This window comes from Monomorium pharaonis, chromosome 8 (genome assembly GCF_013373865.1).
Source record: "Monomorium pharaonis isolate MP-MQ-018 chromosome 8, ASM1337386v2, whole genome shotgun sequence".
Lineage (NCBI taxonomy): Eukaryota > Metazoa > Arthropoda > Insecta > Hymenoptera > Formicidae > Monomorium > Monomorium pharaonis.
The window spans coordinates 7,632,894-7,651,681 of NC_050474.1; the positions used below are offsets into that span (position 1 = coordinate 7,632,894).

An 18,788-nucleotide genomic window follows, 5' to 3' on the forward strand; every position below is an offset into this window, starting at 1 on the left:
TAAAGTGTTATATTTAACAACATAATTTTATAGTATTATAGTGTTTAAACAAATTAAGTATATTATCAATGCAATTACTAAAAATTATAATTAAAATAGAAAATATTATTTTTCCAAGTACCTTTTATTTTTAAATAAATGTACTTTTCATAATGATGGCATTGCCAACAGCTATAACATATGCCACCGAGAATCTTTATTTACTGATGGCTATTGCAAGCGTATAGTCAATCCTATACATAAAACGTAGGATTGAAAAGAATTTAAAAATATTTAGTTTGTTCGCGTTGCCATGCTCCGACATGCTCCTACTCACTCCAACGCATTCTAATAGGTTGGCGTCATCGGAATCAACGTATTGGAGTGCGTTGGGGTGAACAGGAGCATGTTGGGGCATGTGACGCGAACAGACCCATTGACATTTTGCAAAAAGCAGAATTCAGAAGATAGATCAGATTCAATTAAATATCTTTTGAATTCTGTTTTTTGAAGATTCAATTCATTTCAAATATTAACTCTCGCTTTTAAAATGGTACTTAAGATAGATCTTGAATTTTGTCCTATAAGATAGATGGGGCATTTGGTCTGTTCTTTTTCGGTGCACTGCTGCACTGGTGCAATAAGTCATGATATATCCACACAAACTTGCATAAGCGCATAAGCATATACATAAGAAAATTGATTGGTCTACAAGCACTTACATAAGAAAGTAGACCAATCGTATTCCTTATGCATATACTTATACGCTTATGCAAGTTGTGTAGATATACCTAAGGCCATTACACACAAAATATGTTAAGCCTCGTCTACAGAAGTCGCAAGCAGCCAGTTGCGACTTGTGACAGTCAATGATTGTCGAGCTTTAACTAGAAACTAGACGCTCATTGGCTGTCGCAAGTCGCAACTGGCTGCTTGCGACTTCTGTAGACGAGGCTTTATGCATATGCATAACCTGCTATGTATAGCATAAAGACCTAAACACAATGCCAGGCAACAGGCAATAGGAATAGAAATAATGAAAGAGAGAAAGAAAGAAAGGATCTTCTTCTCTCTTTTTCTCTTTCTTTATTTTCTGTTTCTATTGCCTGTTGCCTGGCATTGTGTTTAAGCCTTAAGAGCCCTAATCCTAGAATGCTAAACCATATGTTTTATCGACATTCTGTTTAACCATTTAGTTTCGAATTGAATTTACAGAATTGATAATCCTTTTACACTTTTAAAGTACGTACACAAATAAGCCCAGGGACGATTAGATAAAGACCAAAAATGCAAAAAATTTTTTAAAATTTATTTGTTTATAAAAATATTTGCTTCAAAATACAAGTTATGTAGCTTATACGTACAAATAAATGATGTTCTTGGGTTCAGAATAGATTGAGGAATAAAGCTATAATCGTCAAATTACAATTACAAGAAGTAAAAAAAGATATTTATATAATAAAAGCGCTTAAATGAACAAAATTGTTGATCACATAAATATGTTTTTTTACGGCTTGTAATCGTAATTTGACAAATATAGTATTCCTTCTATTCCAAACTGTGAGACATCATTTATTTGTAAGAATAAGCTATATAACTTGTATTTTAAAGCAAATTTTTTCATGAACAAAGATAAATAATGACTCTGCATTATCGACCTCAATCAAGTTTGATGGGCAGTTTAGCATCCTCTTAAGAGCTCTAGGCCAATACGCATCTTATGTATATCAATATGGCGACTTTATGCTGGAAACTGATTGGTTCAATGGTCTTATGCTATGCTTATGCAGGTTATGCTATTTCGTGTGCGATGGCCCTTATGGACGGGATTCATAGACCGATCTTAAGCTCAAGCATTGTCTTAAGTCTAGCTTCGAGCCGACTTGAGACTTACTTAACCAATGAAATAACAGCATTGACGTCTCAAGATCGTGCTAAGCTGGAACTTGAATAAGATTCGACTATGAATTCCGGCCTATGTCTCACTCAGAGTATATCCACACAAACTTGTATAAGCGCATAAACATATAGTTAAGAAAGTTGATTGGTCTACAAACACTTACATAAGAAAATAGATCAATTTCTTAAGCATATGATTATGCGCTTATGCAAGTTTGTGTGGATATACCATTACCCCGGATTCTCAACGGCGCTTTGACACCGAGCGCTAATTGGTGAAAAACAGGTGATGGCGGTAATATTTATCGTCAAAGCGCCGGTGTCTGCACGAGGATTCAGCCTTAGAATGGGAAAATATATTTATCTTACTTTAACTTGTTGCACGGTTGCACCAATTGGTCTGTTCTTTCTAGCTGCACTGTTGCACCGATGCAATAAGTTAAAGTAAGACAAGTATATTTTTTCTCATTCTAACTTATTGCACCAGTGCAACAGTGCAGCTAGAAAGAACAGACCAAATGTAGCAGTCAGTAGGAGTGCGTTCTTAAATTTGCAACGGATGCAGCCAGATACATCAGAATGTCATTCTATCTTTGTTCAACTTTCCGTAAGTAACAAAGGTGGAATGACATTCTGGTGCATCTGGCTGTATCCGTTGCGAATTTAAGAACGCACCCTAGCGGTGCAGCTTTGAGCTCTGGGGCTCGATTCTTGAATTCATTCGCAAGAAAACGTATGCGCAAATACCCGCTCTAACAGAAAAGTTGCAAGTTTATTGGTTAAAAGCCATACGATAGCCAATAAATTTTCAACTTTTCTGTAATAACAGAATTTGCGAATACGTTTCTCTTGCAAATGAATTCAAGAATCGAGCCCCAGTGCAGCTATTAAAAAGAATAGGCCTATTTGTTGTCGCTGGTTGTCGCTGAGATTCGAACGAGGGAGGGAGGTCTGAAATTCGCAGTGAAACGGTAGTAACCGTCAGTAACCGTAATTCAGTCAAACCAGAACTCGGTGACTCACACTAGTCACACTCGATAATATTCGACTAATGGTTCGGCTCATTCGGAACATTGCAGTTATGCTTATTGTAAAAAAATAATAATCATCATGACCTTCTGTATGGTATTTGGTTGTAAAAATCGCCCCGATCACAAGAATTATGAACAATTAGAAGAAGAAAAAACTACAAACAAAAAATTCTCATTCCACTTGTAAGTAAATGATTTAAATCTATATATTGGATTAGGTTAGGTTAGGTTATATTAATTTAAAAAATTCAATAATTTTATTATTTAAAGTAAAAGAATAGGTGTAGATCGATTTCAAATTATTATTACCCAATAATGATAAAGCTATGACTTCAATAAGACAGTATGTGAAAGCCACGTTATTATCACGTAGAATCCATGTAGAAACGTGGATTCCATGTGAAAAGAACGTGGATTTCATGTACCATTTTATTGGGAGAGGCTAATTATTATTTTATTAGTTTATAAATTTACATTTAAAATAATATATATTTTTTAAATTTTTACGAACATCTCGTAAAGAAGAAACGAATGGCTTAAAACCTTATATTTAGAAAATTATAATCTACATAAAAGAGCTACCGTTTGTTCCGCACATTTCAAAGAAGAAAATTATGAACCAAATCATTTATTGCATAAATTAAAAAAAAAAGATGTTTTTTCATATGTATGTATAATTTTTGATAAATGTATTTATGTAATAACATTATGATAACTAACAATTTTTATTTGCAGTTATCTGAAGAGAGAATTGCCTGCATAAAAAAACATCGGAAAGATAACTCATTGATTATTGTAGAAAATACAGAAATGTATAAAGCAGGTTAGTAATCAAGAATTCTCTTTATATTAATAAATTATTAAATTTATTAAATAATCTATATTGTTATAGGAACAAGTAATAGTATTATATCTATTGAAGTTTGTGCTGAAATTCCGACTGAAGTTCCAACATGTAAAATGATGGATCATTCTACAAGCATCTCTCCTGAAAGAATATTCAACTCGCCAATAAGGGTCCAATTACGACAGAATCACGCAAGTAAAATTAAATCTAAAAAAAAAAAACTGTTAGGACAATTATAACGAGAAAAAAATGCGGACAAAACTTCAATCATTGAAAAGCATTCTAAAGAATCTGCAAAAACAGCATCTTATAACAGATAAAAGTAATATATTACAACATATGAAAAAAGGTATGAAAGAATTAGTTAAACAAGAAATAAGAAGAGACAAAATTTACTTGTTTTAAGAGCGTATAAAGATAGATTACGCCAATTTACTTCATCACTACATTATTAGTCACCTAGAGCATACAATTATATTTGATACAATTTTATATAATTGTTTGCCACATCTTAAAACTCTATCGAAAAAAACTCTATCGTTTGTTCGATGAAGAACCTGGCGTTAATACAGAGACTTTAGAGACTATAAAACGGCATGTGCGTTCTGCTTCTCATAAATTAATAGGTGCACTAATTTTTAATGAAATGGCCATACGCCAATAGATTATTGTAAGGATAAATTTGTAGGATACGTAGATTTTGGTAAGAATATAGAATGAATATAAAATAATTGATAATACAAAAATTGCCAAAGAACCGTTGGTTTTTTTGTACAGTTTGGATGAATCAATTTTGGAAATTACCTATTGCATATTATTTAATCAATGGTGTAAGCACTGAACAAAAACTTAACATTTCAATGTCTAACAAGCAATTCAGGAAACTGGAATGCTTATTGTATCACTAACGTGTGACAGCTTACGTTCTAACATAAGTATGTCACAGCAGCTTGGATATAAACTTCAACATTGAAATAATTATCAGAATTGGTTCAACTATCCTGCTAATGATACCAACGTCTACGTATTTCCAAATTATATATTAAAGTTGGTAAGAAATGCTCTTGGAAAAAAGAAACAATTTCTTGATAGTGGTGGAGATAAAATACAATGGAAATATTTTGAAGAATTGCATAAGTTGCACCCTTAGGGAAAGAAACTACAGTTAGAAAATAAGTTGTGTAGTTATACGATTTCTTATAGTTATTACAGAAAGAATTACAGTAATTGTAATTATATTACACGCTGTAGTTATTATAGTACGTGAAATAACTAATGGTGAAATAGATATTTAGCACATGAAGTGTGTAATCCATTAGGCTGGATCTACAATAGGTATAGTAAGCCTTATGCCTTAAGAATCTGACCAATTATAATTGAATATGAGAAGAATAATTGAATATAATTGGTTAATTCCTTGTGGCTTAAGGCTTACTACACCTATTGTAGATTCGGCCTTATGCCATGAGAAACTGACCAATTATAATTGAATGTGAGAAGAATAATTAAGTATAATTGGTTAACTCTTTAAGGCTTAAGGCTTACTACATCTATTGTAGATCCGGCCTTAGGGCCTTTACACACGAATTGACTTAACCATTACAGTAAGATTTCGACCAATCACGTACTTGATTCAGCCGGTTACGAGCCACCGCACAAGCTTTTTCGTAACACGTTACGTTACGTTAAGTGTTCCATAAACCTGAGTTCGTACTTAAAATTAAACTTACATCAACGCACAAAGAAACTTTTAACGTAAGTTCTTAAGTTCTTACGTTAAGGATTTCTTTGTGCGTTGATTTAAGTTAAATTTTAAGTACAACTTAGGTTCGTATGGAGTACTTAACGTAACGTAACGCGTTATGGAAGAGTTTGTGCGGTGGCCCTACGGAAAGTTACGGTTACGGTCGCCCAATCCGACGCGTCGAAACCTTATGTTACGATTATGTCAATTCGTGTGTGAAGGTCCTTAGCCCGGATCTACAATAGGTGTAGTAAGCCTTATGTCATAAGAAACTGATCAATTATAATTGAATGTGAGAAGAATAAACGAATATAATTGATTCTTTAGGGCTTAAGGCTTAGGGCCACCGCACAAACTCTTCCATAACGCGTTAAGTTACGTTAAGTACTCCATACGAACCTAAGTTGTACTTAAAATTTAACTTCGCACAAAATCGACGCACAAAGAAATCCTTAACGTAAGAACTTAAGAACTTACGTTAAAAGTTTCTTTGTGCGTTGATGTAAGTTTAATTTTAAGTACGAACTTAGATTTATGGAGCACTTAACGTAACGTAACGTGTTACGAAAAAGCTTGTGCGGTGGCTCTTACTATTGTAGATCCGGCCTTACGCGTATTGCCGGATATCCGGTATTAATTTAAAAAAATATTACACAAGTGATTATAACTTATAATTGTTTGAAATTTGGAAAATAATATTGCGGTTGCGGTACAGCCAATCTTTTGAATTAAAGTTTTGAAGCAATCGATAAATAATAATAAAGACGATTAGGGAAGGGAACAATTATCAATTATTAATGTTAAAATGACAAAACAAAAGTTATAAAAATAATTTAAAATAATCTTTCTTATATTTTTCTTAGTTTTAATATTACTTAATAATCATAGTTTAATATTAATAAATTTTTCATTATAAATAATAACATTTCCGCATTTTGCGGTGATAATTTATTTCTATTGTCAGAGTAAACTAATTTTCTTGCGTTAAAGAGTCTTTCGGAATGTACAGAAGAAGGTGGAGCACTCAAATATTTTAAAACAAAAATTTTGAGATTAGGATATTCTAAAGCATGGGTTTTCCACCATGTTAAAGGATCTTCAGTTCTTGGTGATAGAGGTATCGTCAGATACTTTGTTAATTCGGCATTGTGAATTGAAATTTTTTTTTTACTGCGATTACTTGGTTGTTTTTTAAACAATCCCGTGTTTAATGAATCCTCAATAATACTATTATCGCTATTATCTGATTTTGAATTATTCACGATGTCGTCAAAACACTTCCAAATGTCGTTGTGTGTTTCACTGATGATATCTTGTTCTTGAACAGGATTGACATTATGACTGTGTGTGTCTTTATCTTCGGCTCTATTATTTATTTCAAGTAATTCGTCGATTATCCATTGTTTCGCCTTATTTTCGTCTGATAAAAATTTAGTTTTAAATCTTGAATCTAATATGGTGGTAAATGATGCAATTAGAGCAAAAAGGGATTGACCTTTATTGGCTCTAGGGGAAAAGCCGTGTAGGCATAAAAACCCCTGATAGCGAATTACAATAATTTTGTTATTTATAACTGGATTCCCGTTGTTCAGAAAACTAAGTTTGTCGCGGGGCCCCGTACGTATGTGAATGTCGAAGAGACTGAGCTCTTTACAATGTGTATGGTTAAATTAACGATCGGACTGCGCGAATAATATCTCGCAAGGATTCGGTCGATTAAAGACAATTTGTACGTGTGAAAAAATTCGGTTCGCACTGGCTCGAGATATTCACTTGCCAAAATACAAAACTGAAGTGAAGTCTCGTCTCCAGAGCTCCCCCGCTCTATCCGCTATCCCCTCTCCTGCCTTGTGAAGGGCCGAAGCGTCACATCTTAAAACATGTGTTAGCCATTATACGACTTGCTTTTTCGTGTTCCTACGGAACACTGCCAATACTGAAAATTTATACGCAATATGAAGTATAGATTTTCAGTAGTAGCAGTGAATAACGCAGGACTAGAGGATCAGTTTTCATTGGAAACTGTGCTAATAATTCTATTAAAGATTGTTGGGTACCATCGTAATGATAATAATGGGGTCGGTGCGGAAGGGGGGGAATTCATCTAGGATCTCGATGTCGGAGGATGGAGGTGAAAGTGGGGGTGGTACCTCTTCTGGTTCAGGGGAACTGATCGGAGAATATCTTGAAGAAGGAGGGAGAGGTGTAAAAGGTCGAAAATCATACGCGGGATCCTCGACGACGGAAGAAGGTGCGGGATGTTGAGAATCACACGCGGGATCCTCGACCACGGGAAAAGGTGCGGAATGTCAAGAATCGCACGCGGGATCCTCGACGAACTATGTAATTAATAATAATAATATCACAATACTTTTATCATGCAGTACTTATTAGAAATATATAAACTAAAACTTAAAAAGAAAAGAGAGAGGAATACTTGTCGTCAGTGGAATGAAAATTAACTAAGTCAATAATATAAAGTCAAAGTTTCTGGCAAATTCATAGGCTTATAAAATTTATGTTTAGTGTCTCATAAAATACTCATTGAATATAATAGATGATAAATTATACAATACAAAATTTAAAAGATTTCCGTTTTTTTAAGAAGAAGAAATGGATAAAAACAAATCCAGGTACGAACATCCATTAGACATACAATATTTATCCATATATTAATTATATAAAGTGGAAGCAAATGGACGTCCATTGGACGTCCGTTTATTATTAGTCAGTATGTGTCCTTGCATGGACGTTCGTTTCATTAGACGTCCGTTTTATGTCTATGGATGTATGATCGAAAAATGGATGTAAAACGGATGTCCATAAGACGTATGGTGCTATTTGGGTTGTTAGCGTAAGGGAGGTGGGTCGAGTCATCTGACTTAGAGTCGATGGAGTTGAGTTATCAGGGGTTGAGTGAGACACTCACTTCATCAGCAGTTGGCACTAGGGGCCCACTTTAAACAGTTTGTCGTCGATCATTGATGCGAAAGTTCGAATAAATCGCCGACCACTAAGGTGGAGGTCGGGTGCGGAAAATATGGCGCGCACTGGCTCTGATCGACAGGAATAATCAAAACTTAAATAAGATTTTGTCACTTGCAGAAAATGTGGTGTGCACTGGCTCTAAACTCCGAGAGCAAGTAAAAGGTTTTGTAAAATAAGCTGCTCGCGATTCTTTGGATCGCGGTTTTATAGAGGATTTCTCGAAGGGAAGGGTTTGGATGTAGGCAGTCTCGGTTTTGGATTGGTAGGCCCTTCCAAAGCTACTTTTGGAGTTTGTTTATTGGAAAATTTACTTTGGTTACTGATCGCTTAGGTGACCAATCAATGGCTCATCTCTTCCAGTCTCCGCCCGAATTACTTTTGGTTTTGAGTGGGAATTTAGAATTTTTATATTTTTATCTAAGGAACAGGTGACAAGAAAAAAAAGGAAATTTATGTTCGTCTGTAAATTGTTTGTAGAGAGTTGTACCTTCGGTTGTTAGTCGAGCGCGGACCGTGTTTTTGTTTCAGTGATAAGTTTTATAGTTTTCGATGGTCTCTTGTTTGATGAGTTTAATTTTTCAAGTTCCATCATTCCCCCTTTTTTTTATTTTTACATTAGGTACCGATTTAAGGCGTTATTTAAGCATGATCCACTAATGAAAATAGCTGTTATTTTTTATTCCAAACTCAACAACGCTCAGATTCCAAAGGAATTGAATCATATCTGACGGTTTTTAGAAACTATTTATAGATGGAGAAACTCGTGTTTTTGTTTAATGGCTATACTTTTCAATTTATGTATTTATTGTTCTTTGAAAATAAAATTCCAAGTTGTCGCTATATCTCACGAACTTGCGCGTGACGATAGAATGATCCTGTGCAAATATTTTTTGTTATTAATAACCGTCAGAGTACGATTTCTCTTACTTAACTATTTTTCTTAAAAGGCTCAGCAACAGGGAAAAACGTTAAGTCCGCCGGACAAATTATTAACGTTAAAGTACATAAGGTTGGTTTTAATGGATCGTATGTCTGCATGTACTTGTTAGCCTGTGCGTATCTGTTCGAACATTGACTTAGGCCGCTGCGTATACCGCGCTCGATGAACATTAACATGTCTATGTCCGTAAGTAGTTTAAAAGTAATGTCGGTATATTTTAACATAGCGTCCCACGTAAAACCCGGTAATGTGTAATAATGCGAGACCGTAACTTTCAACACATTTATCGCGAAAATTTTCAAAAATGTTGGCTAACAACAATACATCTGTTTTCAAATACAGATCGCCCAGCGTTCGAATAGAGAACCGATCCCATACGTTCTTGGCGTGCGCGTAATCGCTCTCGGACACGGTATCGCCCGTCAACGAACTAAAGAATGATTCGCGCGGTGGCAAACGCGTTTTCTCCAACTTCTCGACCCAGTCAATGTACTCGTACGGAAATACGCCTTTACGAGTCAATAAATCAAATTCTTCGTTAGATAGATTCGAAAATTCATTACGTACATTTTTTAATTTTTCTTTATTGAGAAATGATGTCAATATTTCAAGACTGGAATTGAAAAATTTATACGAATCTATGAACCTTAATTTTATGTGACTTTATGTCTAATTTATCAGCAGTACCTATAACATGCTTTGTGAAAGAAATATATTTTTCTTTTGTGATGGGGAATACGCCGATATTCCATTTGAATACTGTAGCCATTTTCTTGATAATGAAATGTGAATCGTATCCGGATAAATTATGGAAAATAACCGGTACAACACATTTTGATAATATAAGTTACAAAGCGAATGCGCGGGACCGCGATAACGACCGGTGAGGTGACAATGATCACGCACTTGTGTATCATCCGGTGCAAACGGCTTATCACAAGTATGACACCGCATCGCGCTACGATATGCCTCCCAATGCTCTTTCGATAAAGTTTCCATGGAGACATTAGCAGATAAAATTGATTTTACACGATGCGCTAATTCTCCTAGTTGTTTAGCGAACCATATAATGCAATTTTCATTGCGACGAAACCGATACCCTGATAACGCGTCATCGTACGAACAATGTATGTAATATGCTATGCTAAATACTTGCTGACGATGTTGGTAAGAGTAGTTGGATGTTTCCATATCCTACTTCTCCGTCTTCTCTAAGGTACACTCCAAGTCCGCGTAGACAAACGGCACATGTTCCTTGTTATTAATGTTGTTAAAGCTCAGCCATTTCGATTGTGTCTTTTACTCGCTTGAGAACTATACCACCAGCGTCTTCTAAAAATCTTCGCAGTTTAATTGTAGTTCGCATTGATAACTGTCAAAAGACGCGTCGAGATACAACGAACGGAAACAAATTTGTTTCAAGAATTTTGTATTTCGTATGCTCGCACGACGACTAGTAGCGCTTCATTTAATTGACACTTGCGATATTCTACCGAACGTATCCCCTTCGAGCAAACACTTTGCTCAAATGCGCAGCCGAACACTTTACTCGAAACCGAAGGCAAACAAACGATGCCGCGCTTTATACATGAATACGACCTCTGTTACATACGATTTCACATGGCTCGCGTGTCATCTGCTAGCGCACTCTCAAAATTACGCGCCAAGATACAACGAACGAAGACAAATTTGTTTCGAGAATTTTGTATTTCGTATGCTCGCACGACGACTAGTAGCGCTTCACTTAATTGACACTCGCGATATTCTACCGAACGTATCCCCTTCGAGCAAACACTTTGCTCAAATGCGCAGCCGAACACTTTACTCGAAACCGAAGGCAAACATACGATGCCGCGCTTTATACATGAATACGACCTCTGTTACGTACGATTTCACATGGCTCGCGTGTCATCTGCTAGCGCACTCTCAAAATTACGCGCCAAGATACAACGAACGAAGACAAATTTGTTTCGAGAATTTTGTATTTCGTATGCTCGCACGACGACTAGTAGCGCTTCACTTAATTGACACTCGCGATATTCTACCGAACGTATCCCCTTCGAGCAAACACTTTGCTCAAATGCGCAGCCGAACACTTTACTCGAAACCGAAGGCAAACATACGATGCCGCGCTTTATACATGAATACGACCTCTGTTACGTACGATTTCACATGGCTCGCGTGTCATCTGCTAGCGCACTCTCAAAATTACGCGCCAAGATACAACGAACGAACACAAATTTGTTTCGAGAATTTTGTATTTCGTATGCTCGCACGACGACTAGTAGCGCTTCACTTAATTGACACTCGTGATATTCTACCGAACATATCCCCTTCGAGTAAACACTTTGCTCAAATGCGCAGCCGAACACTTTACTCGAAACCGAAGGCAAACATACGATGCCGCGCTTTATACATGAATACGACCTCTGTTACGTACGATTTCACATGGCTCGCGTGTCATCTGCTAGCGCACTCTCAAAATTACGCGCCAAGATACAACGAACGAAGACAAATTTGTTTCGAGAATTTTGTATTTCGTATGCTCGCACGACGACTAGTAGCGCTTCACTTAATTGACACTCGCGATATTCTACCGAACGTATCCCCTTCGAGCAAACACTTTGCTCAAATGCGCAGCCGAACACTTTACTCGAAACCGAAGGCAAACATACGATGCCGCGCTTTATACATGAATACGACCTCTGTTACGTACGATTTCACATGGCTCGCGTGTCATCTGCTAGCGCACTCTCAAAATTACGCGCCAAGATACAACGAACGAAGACAAATTTGTTTCGAGAATTTTGTATTTCGTATGCTCGCACGACGACTAGTAGCGCTTCACTTAATTGACACTCGTGATATTCTACCGAACATATCCCCTTCGAGCAAACACTTTGCTCAAATGCGCAGCCGAACACTTTACTCGAAACCGAAGGCAAACATACGATGCCGCGCTTTATACATGAATACGACCTCTGTTACGTACGATTTTACATGGCTCGCGTGTCATCTGCTAGCGCACTCTCAAAATTACGCGCCAAGATACAACGAACGAAGACAAATTTGTTTCGAGAATTTTGTATTTCGTATGCTCACACGACGACTAGTAGCGCTTCACTTAATTGGTACTCGCGATATTCTACCGAACGTATCCTCTTCGAGCAAACACTTTGCTCAAATGCGCAGCCGAACACTTTACTCGAAACCGAAGGCAAACAAACGATGCCGCGCTTTATACATGAATACGACCTCTGTTACGTACGATTTCACATGGCTCGCGTGTCATCTGTTAGCGCACTCTCAAAATTACGCGCCAAGATACAACGAACGAAGACAAATTTGTTTCGAGAATTTTGTATTTCGTATGCTCACACGACGACTAGTAGCGCTTCACTTAATTGGTACTCGCGATATTCTACCGAACGTATCCCCTTCGAGCAAACACTTTGTTCAAATGCGCAGCCGAACACTTTGCTCGAAACCGAAGGCAAACATACGATGCCGCGCTTTATACATGAATACGACCTCTGTTACGTACGATTTCACATGGCTTGCGTGTCATCTGCTAGCGCACTCTCAAAATTACGCGCCAAGATACAACGAACGAAGACAAATTTGTTTCGAGAATTTTGTATTTCGTATGCTCGCACGACGACTAGTAGCGCTTCACTTAATTGACACTCGCGATATTCTACCGAACGTATCCCCTTCGAGCAAACACTTTGCTCAAATGCGCAGCCGAACACTTTACACGAAACCGAAGGCAAACACACGATGCCGCGCTTTATACATGAATACGATCTCTGTTACGTACGATTTTACATGGCTCGCGTGTCATCTGCTAGCACACTCTCAAAATTACGCGCCCAGATACAACGAAGACAAATTTGTTTCGAGAATTTTGTATTTCGTATGCTCGCACGACGACTAGTAGCGCGTCACTTAATTGGCACTTGCGATATTCTACCGAACGTATCCCCTTCGAGCAAACACTTTGCTCAAATGCGCAGCCGAACACTTTACTCGAAACCGAAGGCAAACATACGATGCCGCGCTTTATACATGAATACGACCTCTGTTACGTACGATTTTACATGGCTCGCGTGTCATCTGCTAGCGCACTCTCAAAATTACGCGCCAAGATACAACGAACGAAGACAAATTTGTTTCGAGAATTTTGTATTTTGTATGCTCACACGACGACTAGTAGCGCTTCACTTAATTGGTACTCGCGATATTCTACCGAACGTATCCCCTTCGAGCAAACACTTTGCTCAAATGCGCAGCCGAACACTTTACTCGAAACCGAAGGCAAACAAACGATGCCGCGCTCTATACATGAATACGATCTCTGTTACGTACGATTTCACATGGCTCGCGTGTCATCTGCTAGCGCACTCTCAAAATTAGGCGCCCAGATACAACGAACGAAGACAAATTTGTTTCGAGAATTTTGTATTTCGTATGCTCGCACGACGACTAGTAGCGCGTAACTTAATTGGCACTTGCGATATTCTACCGAACGTATCCCCTTCGCGCAAACACTTTGCTCAAATGCGCAGCCGAACACTTTACTCGAAACCGAAGGCAAACATACGATGCCGCGCTTTATACATGAATACGACCTCTGTTACGTACGATTTTACATGGCTCGCGTGTCATCTGCTAGCGCACTCTCAAAATTACGCGCCAAGATACAACGAACGAAGACAAATTTGTTTCGAGAATTTTGTATTTCGTATGCTCGCACGACGACTAGTAGCGCGTCACTTAATTGGCACTCGCGATATTCTACCGAACGTATCCCCTTCGAGCAAACACTTTGCTCAAATGCGCAGCCGAACACTTTACTCGAAACCGAAGGCAAACATACGATGCCGCGTTTTATACATGAATACGACCTCTGTTACGTACGATTTTACATGGCTCGCGTGTCGTCTTCTATCGCGACGGCACTCTCAACACCGTACCTACGCACATTTCGAATTCTGCCTACGTAAGACTCGCACGAAGTCAACAGAGCGTCTGACCGTCGCTGGAGCGTGAAGGAACATGACGGCAACGGCGGACGTGGGTAGGTAGAATCGGCGCCACTTGGGCGCTGCTAGGCGACCGACTTGGCGCGCGTGAATCGAGACAATTTTCAAGAGATATTGGACAAGAAAAATCTCTGGACGCTAGGACGTCACAACGTACAAAATGTGCTTTTGACATGCTTTTTTCTCTTGTTATCCGTGAGTCGTAGCGTATAAATCTGCTCCTTTGCGATCCCATACACGTTGAGTCTCTCAAATTTCCCAATGTCTTTTAATGTAACGGGAAACTTGATGTCGTCAAACTATAGGACCGTCGTATAATGCGGATACGATGACTTTACTAACCTCGTGTTTCTTTCTACAGGATACAAAGCGGCGACCATACAAATCGACCACGCGAAGCACGCATTGTTCTTTGATTTTACATTCACTACTGCTCTTTTAACCATTATTTTTTGCAACAATGTTACGTAACGTCCCGCGTGTAGAGGATTAAACTTGTTCATGTTTACAGTTAAATTTAATATATGTGAAAACGTCCAACCACTATCGCGTTCTTGAAATTCTTCAAGCGACGCTAACGTGGGCTTGATGACGCAACCGTTCGTCTAAATCTGATGTTTGAAAGTGTTTGCAGTTTTTAATGTTTATACTTTTGTTGGCGCGTTTTTCACCCGTTACAAACACGCCGTTGAACGCGGTGTTTACTTTTACACAGTCGTGTCTTTTTAGAGCATCCCGCACACGTTTGAGCACTATATCTCCGGCGTCTTCTAAAAACGTTCGCGGTTTAATATAGTTTGTATTTATCACCGCACCTGTTTGAATGCAATTCTTGAACGCTGTATCAATTTTTCGTTACACGAGTCTGTCCGCGTTATCATTTGTGTAATTACCGCCGATGTGCACAAAACGTCTTTGTACTTGTGTCTTTTCACCTATAAGTCGCGCAATTCTCGCCACCAAAGATTGTCTATGGTCAACGATGAGCCGAGGACGTTTAGCGCGGCTACATTCCTTAAGTCGTTTGATACACTCGTTGCATCGTTGCAACTACTCTAAACACTCACTTACGGTTGCGAGTGTCAGCTTGCTTTAACAGCTCGCGTTCTTTTTGTTCGAAATGTATCATTTTTTAAATGTTTTTTCAACAATTATTAACAAGTCTTTACGCTGTGCAAACCGGGCACAAATTACAGGGAATCAATACAAACATAAGCTGTCTGCAATTTGAACAATACTTTCCGTCCAGTCTACCGAACGCATTAGTCACATGTTTACTAAAAGCGTACATTATGCCGAAATCTGTGTCTGCTATTTGCATTATGCATTCGGCACATGCTGAATATGTACTACCTGTGGTGTAGTAAAAGTATATAGCACAATGGTTCGTCCGGTTATGGCACGCACTTCCGCAGGTGTCAAGTGTTTCTCGACGATATTGATATAATCCTCGCTGCAATCACTCGTGTAGTTATTATTTTCAGATACCACGCTCTCTTCGTACATCACATCCTCAAAATTAATATTACCCACAATGCTTATTATCTCAGCATCATCCATTTGTTGTACATTGTCCACAATATTAAAGTTTTCTAGGTTATTATCCGCAATGTTTATCACATCATCCGCAATGTCTATTACATTATTCGTACCATCCACAATGTCTACCACTTTATTTTCATTGTCTGCGATATTTATACAATCAATCACATCATCCGCAATGTCTATCATTTCAACATCATCCGCAATGTCTATCACTTTGACATCATCTCTGATGTGTACAAGTTCCGCCATTTTATTCGAAGTCATTTTTTCAAATCGCACTGATTCGCTCACAACTTAGACTTCATGTCGACTGTGTAATCGTGCATTTCCTGACCATTTATATACTTCCTACAATCCTTTGTCTCTCTTTGTCTCAACCAGAATATCGGCATTCACCATTTTGTTTTTTTATTTATACAATTTTAAAGCGAGCTTCTAGTTTTGCGAAAAACTGGATATCGGTGCTAAACCGCGAATCGCATCCCTTCTACGAATCGCATTCCTTATTTACAATTCGTAACGGTTGAAACGTCAGTCGGCGCGACAAACGTCTCTTATTTTGAATCATACACCATTTCTCAGATTTTTGTATTATTTTGTCTTTAGTAGGTTTCAAAAGTATCTTTTTCCGCGACTACGCGCATTGTTCCCCCTCATAAGTCGGTAGCCGACACAGAAAATTACAGCGTTTCTATTTACAAAATTTTAACCGTTGTGGCAACACATTTTGTCTATCACTGAAGAGTAAGATTATTCCTACGACTTCCCTTATTAATATCATGCACTTGGTGTGAGTAAAAACGCGCAAAAAAAATATATATGCGATGAGTGGGAATGAGAGCGCGCGATGGATGGGAGCGAGAGAACGCTAAACCGCATCTTTTATTTACAAATCGTATCGATCGAAGCGTTGGCGCTATGTTATCCAACGTCTAAATAATAACTTTCGGCTGATGAAAGATTCCGCTACATACGCAGCATCTTGCACATAAGAAAGGCAAACTTACTCATTGTCAATCAGTCTCGAGTCGTCTGCCCATCGGGATGGACGTTTCCGCGTCGAGACAGGCGTTTCCGCGATTTCGTTCATCTCAGTTTTTTTTGCGTGTGAAAGCAATATATGGATTACGTGAGCACTATCTCCCAACGCAACGAAAATCGCAGAGTAAGTCTCACATTAAGCTCGAGGGGGGGGGGGGGGAGATTGATTAAAAAAACTTCTAAGCTCCGAGGGGGATGCGGAAGTTTGGAGGTCCTTACTGGTAAAGGGGGGGCGTCAGTGGTGGGAGTGGGGAGAAATAACGCCCCCCCCCCTTTTTACCCTTTGTTTACTAGTAGGAAACCCCCTTAGAGCTCCCGGTCTAGAATCCCTCTTGAATACCTACTCATATTAATATACATATATTGTTGCTAATTATTATATAATATTGTATTAATTATTATAAGTACAGAATTTTATATATTGGTATATAATTAAAATTGTGTATGTGAGATTCGTGTAGGTAAGGAAAATCGATGGGGTTCCATTAAACTCCGGGCGGAGGAAATATTATAATTTGAGATATCGTGAAATTGTCATAATTACCCGAAGGATCTAGCGGTTCTAGTTCTGGTTGTGAATTAACTGTAGTTAGAGTGTCGTCGTCTGAGTCATTTATAGTGATAATTTCAGGGCCGCTGTTTATTATTTGTCTAGTGTTCAAGGAAAATCTTCTTGAGAGAGGTTGAGGGGTGAGATCGCTCTTCCCGGCAGAGCTTTATGCTGCAGCGGTCTTTCGATGAATGATTCAAATTCTTTTATTGCTCTGTCTAACGCTCTCTGTTGAGCTCGCAAAACTCTCGCTTGTTTTCTGCGGCCTGCACGATGCTTGTTCGGTTTGGCCATTTACGAAGAAGAGAGAGAAAGAAAATGCTTCGTCAAGCGGTTGCACGCTTAAGCATTCGGGCAAATTAAGAGTGTCGGGTATACTTGTGCTCGTGACTTATGTCGCTGGCAAGCGGTTGAGCACTTGCTGGCGGAATCTACGGTTTATTAACTTATATCGCTGACAAGCGATTGAACGCTTGCTGGCGGAATCTACGATTTATTAACTTATATCGCTGACAAGCGATTGAACGCTTGTTGGCGGAATCTACGGTTTATTAGAGCACAAGTATTCTGGTTATTCTAATTTTACCGATGTTAATTTATATTTTCAAATATCTATTCGCGATTCGCGGACCGCGGGTGGGAAAATCTGTTAGGATGGTTAGAGGGGTATAAGAGAAACTTGTTTCACGAGTAGGACAGATCGCGGTCCGGATGAACGATTAAAAATATAGAGATTTAAATTGTAAACACAATCGGGCTAACAGGTGGTTATTCCGATTGTGTCGTCTGATCTTATGATATGAATTGGTTTCGTGGGAGAGGTATATACTATAATAATAGAGTTGTTCTACTTACAATTATCTGTTAGCGCACAATGATATCGGCAGGAGAATTCGCAACGGGTGAGTCTCATCGCAATTCTCTATCTTGAGGCGGCAGAGTGATGCAGAAGTGTTGCACTGAATATTCGGCGAACGAGCGATGACGCGAAATCAACTGATCGAAATTAATAAAAGAGATGTGTCGGTTGATAGAATCGCACAAAGAGGTGACTGACGTGAAAATTAAAGAATAGTGACTGAAAGAATAATGAATAGTGAATGACGTGAATGACTACCGAAAAATTAAAGAATAGTGACTCTCCAGCGTCCATACGCTGATTTAAATAGGGCGCGGACA

The 18,788-nt window shown here is 38.3% G+C and overlaps 3 protein-coding genes across 5 annotated transcripts in view; 2 read left to right on the plus strand and 1 right to left on the minus strand.

The window, feature by feature from the left end:
* Nucleotides 1-2,699: 2,699 nt before the first annotated feature.
* On the plus strand, nt 2,700-4,911 carry LOC105828221. 3 transcript variants are annotated; one of them, XM_028191105.2, is made up of 4 exons: nt 2,700-3,092; nt 3,435-3,576; nt 3,645-3,732; nt 3,802-4,911. In XM_028191105.2, the coding sequence occupies exons 1-4, from the start codon at nt 2,989-2,991 to the stop codon at nt 3,993-3,995; spliced, it is 528 nt and encodes a 175-aa protein (XP_028046906.1). In that variant the 5' UTR covers nt 2,700-2,988; the 3' UTR covers nt 3,996-4,911. The 3 variants fall into 3 exon arrangements, 2 of the variants coding, with proteins under 2 accessions (XP_028046906.1, XP_028046905.1); XM_028191104.2 differs by having other exon boundaries at nt 2,701-3,092; nt 3,432-3,576; XR_003625904.2 differs by lacking the exon at nt 3,435-3,576 and having other exon boundaries at nt 2,723-3,092; nt 3,802-4,138.
* Nucleotides 4,912-6,359: 1,448 nt separating this feature from the next.
* On the minus strand, nt 6,360-7,170 carry LOC114253737 (zinc finger BED domain-containing protein 4; the record flags this gene model as incomplete). Its single annotated transcript, XM_028191102.2, has 1 exon — nt 6,360-7,170. A coding segment is annotated over one exon (795 nt), but the record flags the coding sequence as incomplete, so codon positions are not given.
* LOC118646836 overlaps nt 7,167-18,788 on the plus strand; it is a 33,131-nt gene continuing 21,509 nt past the window's right edge. Inside the window, exon 1 of the mRNA XM_036290625.1 lies at nt 7,167-13,069. Within this exon, the coding sequence (XP_036146518.1) occupies nt 10,867-13,069 (2,203 nt within the window). The 5' untranslated portion in view covers nt 7,167-10,866. The remainder of the gene's footprint in view (nt 13,070-18,788) is intronic.

Excerpts from the sequence above, each read along its gene's own strand:
- LOC105828221 (XM_028191104.2), top strand. The coding sequence starts at position 2,989 with ATGACCTTCTGTATGGTATTTGGTTGTAAAAATCGCCCCGATCACAAG. Across the intron at positions 3,577-3,644 it reads AAAAAGATGTTTTTTCATAT|TTATCTGAAGAGAGAATTGC; the intron begins GTATGTATAATT and ends TTTTATTTGCAG. Across the intron at positions 3,733-3,801 it reads TACAGAAATGTATAAAGCAG|GAACAAGTAATAGTATTATA; the intron begins GTTAGTAATCAA and ends ATATTGTTATAG.